Source organism: Dermacentor variabilis, chromosome 5 (genome assembly GCF_050947875.1).
Source record: "Dermacentor variabilis isolate Ectoservices chromosome 5, ASM5094787v1, whole genome shotgun sequence".
In the NCBI taxonomy this organism is placed as follows: domain Eukaryota; kingdom Metazoa; phylum Arthropoda; class Arachnida; order Ixodida; family Ixodidae; genus Dermacentor; species Dermacentor variabilis.
Window position 1 is genome coordinate 159,677,848 of NC_134572.1, and position 12,340 is coordinate 159,690,187.

The 12,340-nt window shown below is 44.7% G+C and overlaps 1 protein-coding gene across 1 annotated transcript in view; it reads right to left on the minus strand.

The window, feature by feature from the left end:
• Positions 1-12,340, minus strand: part of Esyt2 (extended synaptotagmin-like protein 2) — an 82,443-nt gene that overhangs the window by 32,757 nt on the left and 37,346 nt on the right. Inside the window, exon 15 of the mRNA XM_075693670.1 lies at positions 2,715-2,774. Coding sequence (XP_075549785.1) covers positions 2,715-2,774 — 60 coding nt within the window. The remainder of the gene's footprint in view (positions 1-2,714; positions 2,775-12,340) is intronic.

Below are 12,340 nucleotides of genomic sequence, written 5' to 3' on the forward strand. Positions count from 1 at the left end.
ACAAACCTCATCAAAACTGGTACAATGATTACCGAGAAAAACGGTTTCTCCATTCCAATGTATTTGAATGGGAGGTCCCGAAATAAACCTTTCTCTTAAAATGACTTGTTAGTGTAAGGGGTGTGCGAATACTCCCATTTTGAGCTGAATAGCCAATGTTTGAATAATTTGATTCACGAATCGAGTATCAAGTATTCAGTTTCTCAAACATTCCATTGCGAATGAACGGGCCGTGGCCAATGCCTTGACACATACAATCTCATCGGTACAAAGTTTGACCAGGTCGACTGGACCGATCGATAAGTGGACTGAGAGAACAGCAAAAGCAGCGCGCATGGAAAGTATGGAAGCATGTGCGAAGATCGGGCTGATCGGACACCGGAAGGCGCGCTGATCATATCGTTGATTCATGCAATTGGGAGCTCCCTGCCCACATGTGAGCATGCAGACGAACTTCGAACACGTGCTTGCAGTAGTTGCCGGCCTGCTGGCATCATGCAAACTTGCAGTGGGCCTCCCAATTTGAAAAATCTTTGCAGTCGGTACCAATGACCCTGCAGAGCGGTGCCAAGCAACGTGGTGTGCATTCCCAGCTTTAGCGTGTAGTGCAGATTGTCCTTATAACCACCTGACGATAACCCATAGAAACCACCTGTCACAAATATGGGAAAGAAAGCTGCCCGTTTTCTGGAAGAAAATGGCTAAGCAATGCTTTCTAAGCAATAGAGGGTTGCCATTAAGTGCAGTATATATATGACCTACTATTAAACTGAAAGCCCCATTGGTGCTTAGGACAACTTCACTATTTTCGCAGCTTCAGAGGTAACAAAGCACTTAATTCTATTCGACGGAAGTTTTATCAATAAAAAGATATTTTACAGACCTTCATATACGAACTCAATTGTTATCAGTGCTCTAATACTAATTTGATGTTCCCTTCAATAAAAGTAGAGTTTACTATACATCTCGATACCTATGCGCCTAAGTTACTGATAGCCAGCTACATTCTTGTTACATAATGTGAGTAGTATCTTCAGCACGTGCAGCGCCGTGCTTTGTGCACAAAATTTGTGAGCATAAACGTTTGTGCTAAATTTTCTGATATTCGATTCAATATCCGATTTGAAATCTACTATTCGGTATTCGCACGCCCCTACTTATTAATGAACATGCTGTCCAAATGTACTTTGATGACAAATTACTCTGCCTGCTAACCTTTGTAAAGATGTAATGCAAGATTCATTCCCCTTTACAAACGACACAGATTAATTTTGTTTGTACTGTCATGTCAAGGTCTTACATGCCTGCTGTTTTGCATATTGCACTTTGGGCTAATGTATTAATTACTCATTGAAGACCTTGCAAACAGGGACACAGTAATCATAAATAAGGAACTAAAAAATAAGCCTAAAGCTTTCAAGAAGTACTTGCACAAAAAATTTGTACCTCTCTTTCTTTATTAGATGGTTGCTGATTCTGTAATGACGGTATAGTGCAAGAATTCCTTGAATGTGCAACAAATAATTAATTATATCCTATTTAATGCAACCAGTTCAAAATGCATGCCGGAAGCAGTGCAGTATGCTAACACATGCGTTGATGGGCCTGCTTTTTAAATCACAAAATCGACGGTAGAGGTGACGTGATATCGTTCTACATTCTACTGCAGCAGCATCTGAGTGAGCCACATGGGCCCTATCTAGAAAACCATCTGTGATGGGTACAAAGTCTAGGCACACCAAGGGCTGATGGCTTCCTGTGCACTGTGTTCTCACCGCTTATTTCGCATTGAAGCGAGAAATGCAGCACGAAAGGCAATTCGCTCCCTGCTGCTGAAGCTCATCCTGACGCTAGTGTTCTGAGAGCGAGTGTCCATGGTCTTATTAGAACAAAGAAAAACTGCGCAAAAAAGAACAAGACAGAGAAAGAACCACACGACACAGGCGCAGTGTCGTGCCTGTGTCGTGTGGTTCTTTCTCTGTCTTGTTCTTTTTTGCGCAGCTTTTCATTGTTCTCATAATGTCATACCAAGTAGTCCCTCACCGTACGCTTCTAGTGTCCATGGTCATTGAGTGAAATGTGTTCTTGTTTGCTTGTGCGTGGGTGGGACACCATGCCTGTCAATTTAATTAGTCAGTGAATGTTAACGAGATTATGCGGCCGATAAAGCTACTGTCCTTACTTTATATGGCTGTCTCATAATTTGCTATCGCAAACGATGCTTCGCTTTTCAGGCGAAACTGCAACTTGTTTTGTCAACGTGCTCACAGCATTGCCCCATTTAGTGTGCATTTTGAATTCATCACATTAAAAGATAGCATAAATCATCATTTGTTGCTTGTTTGAAGACTAGAAGCCTCGTTATAAGGTTAGTAGCTGCTTAGCAAAAAAAAAAAGAAAACTAGACAAACATTTTGTGTCAGTACTCCCTTAATGAGTGACAAATAAAGCATGTAATTCACAAAAGAAAGAAGAAAGATCAGTCTGACAGCAAGAAAAGCAAGAGAAGCAACAGTTCTTTTTTTTTTCCAGCTAAGGACCACGTCAAATAGCACCAGACACGACAACACGCTCAACCACAAGCACCAAACACAGCCCTGCAATGACTTCACGAAACTATACCACAAGCCCCACACGAGAAAGCCCCATGACGACGACAACACGAAGCACGTTTCTTTCGTACGGCCTTACTCACTTCCTGGACGCGCACTTACGCGAGTCTTGGCAAACCGATTCCTTGGAAATGTGGTAGTCTGAGGGATCAAATTGACACTCTGCAGGGCCAAGACAGTTATTCACATGGCCGTTACAATGCAAACATTACACGCACAAATGAACAGAACACACACAGGCGAATTCAAGAGCAGTGTTGCCAACCCTAAAGGAATTTCCCTAGATTTATGGATTTTGAGCACTGTTTAGAAAAAAGAGGGAGATTAATGTTAACCTAGGGAACTTTGAAAACATTGCACCGAGCTTTCAAGCCATGGCTACTAAGTGTTAAATCTAGACTATTTCCTATGTCAATGTCTTTATTGTTTATGTGAATGCATTTTAATTCTTACTACATTTTTTTATCGATGTCGTGAAAGTTCATAGAGAATGCTAACTGTCTCTACACTTCAAAGGCATAGGAGATACATACTTAAGAGATGTTTTCTTTTATTCCTTTCCATTCATCAAGCTTTGTGTGAACAAATGCTCTTCAAAGCATGCCTGCACATGGCTCGTGGCATCATTTTAGAATACTTTTGAAATTATATCGGTACAATTAAATGCTTGAAAATGAGTGACGAGAAATTGAACTATAAGATCAGCTATTATTCTGCATAAAAAATCATAACTTTACGCAAACCCCAGAAACACAGAAGTACAAGTTCATTAAAAAAATCTGCACTATTCTAGGGACATTTTCCTAGACCTCCCTACAGTTAATGTAAAAATGGCTCCAGAGGTTGGCAGCACTGCTCAAGCAGCACGGCGACAATTAGAACACCTTAATGAGACAGGCGAAACAAAGAGCAAATGATGACAGGTAATTTGCCTATCTACCAAAAATATTGAAGAGAATGGCTATACAATGGTCTGCTTTCTTTTTTTTTCGTGTGTGCATGCTTGATTTCTCTTTATTCAGAGCATTAATACTGATCTGAACAATTCATTAAGCATTAATTACTAGTCCACAGATAACCTTAACGTGATAGAGGAAATGGCTGTATTTTTCACTACACTTCACAGGTGAAGTTAATCATGCAGATGTCCTATAAGTAAATGAAACGAGCAGCTCGTTAAATTTTACGTACATGCTCATGCACATAACAAGGTCACCAACAAAAATGCAAATCACTGCTGTAGACCCCACAATGAAAATGCGACAAAAATTTGGCAGTGCAGCTCTTTTGACATGTATGAACTCAAATCATGCAGACAGGCTTTAATTTGTCGATTAACAAATAGATAACATGCAGTCAACACACGTTAATGCAGCACTCATATTTAAATCTTTTACTCCGACCCTGTTCAAATACTCAAAGGCCGCTAAATTCCCAAAGGTTTTTGTTCACAAAAATAATTTGCTAATGGCCATCTGCTTTCACTAGTAATGTAAGTTACCATGATTGACTAACAGCTGTCCATACAAAACATTCTAGCATACAGTCTGCTTCGCAAACGAGGATCCTCAACAGTGCCCAATATTACTAAAGAAAGAAGTGAAATTTTTAGCCAATGACCCCGTAGCAGCATCGACGTCGAGGAAGGTGAGGAGAACGGCGGCTGGCTAGGGACAGGCCATTGCCTAGGAAGTGAAGCAGGCACGCGGCTCAGATCACGCGCGACCGGCGCGAGGAGGCTGCAAGATTTATCCGCTGAGGAATGGCCATCAGCTAGGGTCTTCTGCTGAGTAAACATATGCTCCTGTTCATTGTGGCTCCCTGTCATCACTCATTTGTCACGCCACAAGATTGGTGACCACAGACATTGGACATGGCTTATGATAACCGCAATGCTTCCAATCATCAGCGCAGAACCACTGTCACTGATGACAGCGACCTAACAAACGCTGCACCACAGCGCGACGTGGCTGCTCTTTCGCTGAGGTTACCCCAGTACTGCCCAGCGGACCCCCAACTCTGGATCACTCAAGTAAACAGCCAGTCCGCCATTGCGCAAATCACATCGCAGACTCAAAAATTCAACCATCTTGTATCCTCGCTGCCGCCTGAGATTGCCACTGAGCTTCGCGACCTGATCCTTCAACCCCCGGCGGCAGACCCTTCTGACATCCTCACGAGCGAACTCCACAAAAGCACGACAATCTCATAACAGCGACGGCTACAGCAGTTTCTCCAAACTGAAGAGCTCGGGTATCGAAAACCTTTGCAGCTCCTGCGTTGTTTTCAACTGCTCCTTGGAGACAAGGCAACCTCCTTCAATCAAAGTTTGCTTCGAGAATTGTTCCTACAACGTTTGCCCATCTCCGTCTGCATGGTTATGGAGACCGCTAGCAGTCTGCCCGTGCCCCAGCTATCCCAACTTGCCAACTCCGTCATAGAAGCATGCATCAAGTCCCACGATTTCACTTGTGGAACATTCAGATGCATCCACTGTGCCACTCTTGCCCGCCGTGCAAAGCCTGCATGATGAATTCCACAAGGAGAGCTGCAAACTGTCAGACAGGATCGCTGCTCTATCTACTCGATGCCAGCTCTCTTCGTCGTACCGCCACTCTTTCTCGCACAGCCGCTCGCCATCCTCATCAAGGCAAGGCGAATGCTGGTACCATCGTAGCTTCGGTAATGCAGCGGGAAAGTGCACAGCACCCTGTAGTTCTCAGGGAAACTCCCTGCAGCACCACAAGAAGCGGCGAGTGGTGCTCGTGCCAAAGACAGCCGCTTATTCTTTGTGACTGACAAAACCACGGACCTGCGTTTTCTCGTGGATACTGGTGCAAAGGTCAGTGTCATCCCATCCTCAGCTGTGATTGCATTCCCTTGCATTCTTTTCTCGGAAGCTCTCATCCACGGAGACTCCATACAGTACATACGGAGGAGAACTCCTCGGAATGTACATGGCTGTACATCGCTTCAAATACTTCCTGGAGGGTCGAGAGTTCCACACTAAAACAGACCTTTGCCGTCCGGTCGAATTCTATTGAATTTTCACCATGGGAAACATGCCATCTTCTCTTCATTGCAGAATTCACCATGGACATACGGCAGGTGCACGGAAAGGACAATGTCGCAGTGGCTGCACTTTCGCACTGTGCCTCTTCCATCACTACAGACAACAACCCGGTTGGCATTGACTTCTCCACACTTTATGCCCAGCAACAAGACGACACAGAGGTAATTGCACTTCGTGGAAAACCTGGCACCTTACATCTGCGATATCTCCACTTTCCACCTTGTGCCGTCCCCATTCTTTGCGATGTCTCCATGTGCACCCCATGTCCAGTAGTTCCACTCAATTTCTGGCGCACCGTTTTTGATGCCCTTCACAATCTATCCGACGCTAGAATCCGGGCCATGCAACATCTGGTGACACAACGTTTTGTCTGGCCGGGCATCAACAAGGACCCACGTGCCTGTGCACGTGGTTGTCTAGTATGCCAACAATCAAAAGTTCACCGACACACAAGGGCACCTTTTAGCTTGTTTACTCCACCATCTGAATGATTCGACAAGGTACACATTGACATTTCGGAGCCATGGCAGCCATCAAACAGGAACACCCACCTTCTAACCTGCATAGATCGCTTTACCCGATGGCCAGAAGCTTTCCTTCAGTACAGATGCCGGGTGGCATCCGCACTGAAACCATTGCAAATGCGTTTGTTGCAGGCTGGGTTTCTTGATACGGCATACCATCTACTATTACAACCGAGAGAGGACGCCAGTTTGAATTGGCACTATTCAATAACCTGCTGACCCTCCTAGGCACTTCTCGCATATGCACCATGGCATATCAACCCATCACCAATGGTCTTGTTGGACATTTTCACCGCTACATCAAGACCTTGCTAAGGGTGCAGCCTCACACCACTCACTGGTCCACATCACTACCACTGGTTTTCGGGCTACACTGAAGTAGGATCTGCGCTGTCGCCTTCCGAGATGGTTTTTGGAGCACCACTACACCTTCCGGAGGAGTTCTTCCACCCTACCATTTCATCACCATGCCTTTACCCCACCAACCACATAAACAGGCTGCGAGCTCCTTTCCGTACAATTCGTGCTCCTGAGCCATGCTGCCAGCACTGCACCGCACTGCATCTTCCCAAAGAGCTGGCAACATCCTCTTATGTTTTCGTCCGCTGTGACTCTGTACAGAAGTCCCTGCAACACCCTTACGATAATCCATACTGCGTCATTTATCGTGCTGACAAGCATTTCACCAAGGACTTAAATGGCCTACAGGACACTATCTCTATTGACTGCCTCAAACCCACCTTGGTTGAAGACCGACTCCCTCAGTCACTGGAAAAACTAATTAGCCCTGAGGCAGTTGATCCTCGTCAGTCATCAAACACGCTTAAACTCCCAACACCCCGACCCAAACTCCTCAAAGTATCGTTCCGGCTACCTGCACGGCTCCGTCACTAGAGGGGGAGCCTCCTGCCGCAGCGTCTACGTCATGGAAGATGAGGGGAATGGCACCTGGCTAGAGACAGGCCATTGCCTAGGAAACAAAGCGGGCACGTGGCTCAGATCACGCGCGGCCGGCATGAGGAAGCCGGGAGGTTTATCTGCCAAGGAATGACCATCAGCTAGGGCCTTCTGCTGAGTAAAAATGTATTCCTGTTTATTGGGGCTCATCGTCATCACTGATTTTGCATGCCACAGCCTCAAACATTGCGTCATTGAAATCAGATTAGATTATTGATTGTAATCAGTTATCTAGTCTAGGTTCAACAACAGCACAAGCACTGGCCCCACTAGCATAAGGATGCTAATCCTCATGTCCTATCACAAACACAAGTTGTTCAGAAAGTGCAGTTTTGCACCACCGTAGGACACTGCGTGAAAAGCCCAAATGGTTGCTGCCTGTAGAAAATGCGCCAGTTCTAGGCTAGACTTACTTGAAAGAATATCAGAACATTGATGCTTATGCAGGACTTCTAAACAAGTGATGACGACGATGATGATGGTGATGATGATGATGCATGGTGTGTTATGGTGCAAGGGCCAGATATCGTTTATGATTAACTGATTAAATAACAAGTGGCGACCGCTAAAGTGCACCCGTGATCAAAAGTGTGTGGACTGTGGGTTCTGCAAAAAAAATCTTTATTTCCTTGATGGCTTAGCATGCAACCTGGAACTGAAGACCGCAGTTTAGAGTTGGCAGTGCAAACATTGCAATGTGCTTGTCAGATCTAGGTTACATGCAGAGTTACTGAGAAAATTTGTTTTTTTTTTCTTTTTCATGTAACCCCGGGTCCAAGTGACTGGTGTACATGCCCACAAAGGCAGACAACGAATTATGTGTGCCATGGGGGATAGCATGGAGCCAATGTACAGCGCTTGACGGCTTTTCTGAAACTATTCAATGTCTGACAACTGTAAAATGTGACCGACCAATAAAAGAAAAGCAGCAGTAATAAATTAGCTGGCTAAGCAGCTGATAGCATTAATTTTATGCTGCATTTCTACACACTATGTTTGTCTACGCTAACACCAACAACAAACCCCTTAAAGTCCAGTCCACTCTCTCAGCTGTCAGGTGACTCGGCCTCACTTAATGTCATATGATATTCCTGCACAGCCTGCTGGAAATGCTGTGACCATACCGTAAGCGTGCAACCAACTGCATTTTACCAGTAAAACATTAATTAATTAATGCTGGCTGAATCACGACAAGTCAACACTCTCTCCACCTGGCACCAATGTCAGCCGTCCTGGTTACTACTCGGTGATATCATTTAAAGCGACACTAAAGATCAGTATTAACTTAAGCTGCATCAGTAAATTACACTTTTGCAATAGCAAAGCATGCACTCATAGAGCTGATTCACACTGGCAACTCGTAGAGGTAGCGCGGCCAAGATGGTTGCAAAGCGACAGGTCGCAAATGGTCACTATGAGCAAAAGGCGACTGTTTTCGGTCAGCTGCTTGCTGCTCAATTTTTCAGCCACGTGACTGCAGTTGCAAAGCTGCTAAATCAATTGGAAATGCAGGAGCAGGACACCTATTTTACATGACGATGGCGTTGTGAGAAGACATGAACAGCAACCAATGGCAAGACATTTTGGTGTGGCAATGGGCAGGTTGCACTGGCCACTATGAACATCAGCCACAGCAAGCAAGTCACTCCTTGGTCTTCAGCCGCGATCAGTTGGGTGACCATCTTTTACTGTGATAGGAGGCTTGGCAAATCAGAAAAGCTGCAAAGATGCAACCCAAGAGTGTCCCCGCCTAACAGGTGCTTTGGGATACCACATGGGAAACTGCAGCCATAGAAGCAGCCTGGACCCCCCTTTTTCGGGGTTTTGTTAAGCCCACAGGGTTTGACAGGATTTGCATGGTTCGCACTCCTTCCCCAAACTAGTTCACTCCTAAAGAAAGCCGAGTATCGGGCCAGGAGACGCCCGTACCCCTTTCAATAGCTGGTGGGTAACCGGCGGCAGCGTGGTTCTGAACCCATGAAATGCATGTGACAACGTCCCCCCAAAAGCTCCTGCACCAGATCTCTGTGAAATAACGGATTTTCGTGGCCTGTTCTTGAGCCCAGTTCAGTGTTTATCAGTGAACGAGAATTACCAAACATTCTCAAGGAACCAAACTCGGTCTAGCAAGTCTAGAGAATATTCCTCTGACAAATGTGCCCAAGGTATGGGAAACTAGTCGGGAAATCTGTCGAGTCAAAGCGATGGGTCTGCACCAATGTTTCAGTGTGAAGTTCAATGGCCTTACTTTACTCTACCAATAATCAAACTTTTTCCACAAAACGAACAAAAAATAAAGAATTTTGAAAAAAAAAGGCTCAACTGATTTAGTGTCAGCTTTCTACCACTGATATAAAAAAAAAGAAATGTTATATTACATGGTGGTGTCAACAGCGACACAACATGTGAGACCACTGCTTCAAAGAGTATAGCATAGTTTCCATGTTGAAGAAAAGCATTCCTTAGATTTAGGTGCACGTTAAAGAACCCCAGGTGGTCCAAATTTCTGGAGTCCTTTACTATGGCGTGCCTCATAATCAGAAGGTGGTTTTGGCATGTAAAACCCCATAATTAAATTTTTTAAGAAAAGTATGCAGTATATATAAAGTAATTAATGAAATGGCCATTAGGAAGTTAGGGGAAGAGCATACCAGGGTGAGAAGATCAGTGCTGAGGTAAGCACAAGCTGGAGGGAATGGAAGGAACTTTCTTTAGCGTAACAAGTTCCTGCAGCAAGTGTCAGCTTTCTACCACTGATCTAATAAAGAAAGAAAAATTTTATGGTACATGGTGGTGTCAACAGAGACAGCATGCGAGACCACTGCTTCCAAGCGTGTAGCATAGTTTCCATGTTGAAGAAAAGTACATAGTATATGTAAAGTAATTAATGAAATCGCCATTAGAAAGTAGGGGAAGAGCGTACCAGGGTGAGAAGATCAGCACTGAGGTAAGCACAAGCTGGAGGAAAGAATAGAGGGAACTTTCTTTACCGTAACAAATTCCTGCAGCTTCGTGGCTGTTTGTGCTAATTTCTAGGGGTGTGCAAATATTCTAAATTTCGAATATGTATCAAATAGTCTTTGCTGTTTGATTCATGCTTAATTCGAGAATTCTCTATTCGAAGATGTCAAATATTCGTGCAGTTCGAATATTATAAGGGACAACAACACTTGCAGTCTATAGTGCAAAATAAATGCAAACGGAGACTCGTCTGGGCAATAAGGGTAGCACGACCAAGTCAGGCATTCCCTCGGCATTCAGCTGCATCTCCCAAGGCAATCTTGTTCTGAATTTGCTTTTGTTGCGGGAATCGAGGTGTGTTCCTGTGCCTCGTCCCCCAACTGGGACGTTGTGCTTAGCTCGATCTCCAGGAACCGCTGCCATAACGGCAACATGGCGGGCGCAGCTAGCACATCGGAGCTGATTTCCTGCAGAAATTGTGCTTCTCCCTCCCAGGATCGAGTCACCACATGAGCAAACATCACCGGGACATGCCTTGATTGACCTCAAATTGGTGGCCCCGGGGCACCCTTTCCAGTGAAGCTCTCTTTTGCTAAGTGCTTCATTGCCGTGGCAGATGTTCACAGGCCCGCAACGAGGTGGTTATGTGGGATGTTTGCCTCCGCAACTTCTCATTGTTGTGCTTGGTGGACAGCTACCTGGTTAGCCATAGCACAGCAGGCACGCGTACTCTATCAGTCTTGCGGTGAGCCTTTGCCTGTAAGTGCCATGATTGTTGCATTGTGCTATATCTTGGGCGAATAAACCCATGCTTGTTGCTGATCTGACCCTGAAGCCTTTCTTGCACGGTGTCGGAGAGTCGACAAACCCTGCCGTAGCACCTTTATGCATTGCGGAGTCGAGGAGCATCGTGCCCTTTCCTGACCGTGACTAGTAGCGGGAGCCTTGCGCAAACCCATCTCTACGTAACTGGCATCCAACTTGGGGCTCGAGCTCACGGCCCTCAGATTAAGAGTCTCATGCTCTATCGACTGAGCTAGAAACCCATCTTTACAATGTATGCATAACTATGGTGTTGGGTTGCTGAGCACAAGGTCGCGGGATTGAATCCCGGCCACGGCGGTTGCATTTCGATGGGGGTGAAATGCGAAAACACCTGTGTACTTAGATTTAGGTGCACGTTAAAGAACCCCAGGTGGTCAAAATTTCCGGAGTCCTCCACTACAGCATGCCTCACAATCAGAAAGTGGTTTTGGCACGGAAAACCCCATAATTTTAACAATGTAAGCATAAGAAAGAAAGAAAGAAAGATTCTGATTTAGCAACACCACAGTTGTTGCACAGGCAACTGAGTTTCTGAACAAACACACGGAGGAGGTTGCTCGTGCACAAAAGCTACCAGCCGTTGAATAAGCACATCTCGTCCTAGGCAGTCTCGATTTAGAAAGAGCAGCCAGCCTCACTATGCTTGGATTCCTTCAAAACGGTGAGCTGTGCTGTAGTATTGCCCTTCTCTCTTTCAACGAGCACTGCACTCTATTACAAGCATCTGGGATGTGATGTTCCTTTATTTTATTACTTTCAATGTCATCATGCACCAGAAGAGATCATACTTTACTTTGTGTGTCGTTCACAAGCTTCTCAGTTGACCTGACATGCAATTCAATTGTTCGCAGCATTACAATATCAAGTAGTTACTTTTGTTACTGTTACTGTTTGTACCTTTTGTTACTGAACGAACTCCACGAAACTATTCATTTAACTTTTATTTAGAAAGTGGGAATATTCAATATTCAGGTTGATATTTGAAGGTTGTTTTTCTCGAACATTTGTATTTGATTTGAAAATATTCCTTTTCAAACACCCTATGAATTTCTGAAAGACTCGTGGATGAGGCCATTCCTCAGGCACTGTCCAGTAAAGAACAAAACATTCAACCGTGTAGTGCTATGTGTCGCTATGATAAGACACCATAAAGGATTAGCAGAAGTAAAATCCTGAAACACTGATGCGATTCAACCTTATTTCAATTAAGTCATTGTACAAGGTTAACCAGTAACAACTAAGATTTACACATCAGGTTAGAATTTTTTATTTATATGATCAATCAAGGCCTGTTTAGGGAAGTGGTCATGGCTGAACAAAAACTGCGCCACGAAGTGTGGCTCACTATGGAACATGCACACGCAAAGCTCTACAGTGTGCAAAGGTCT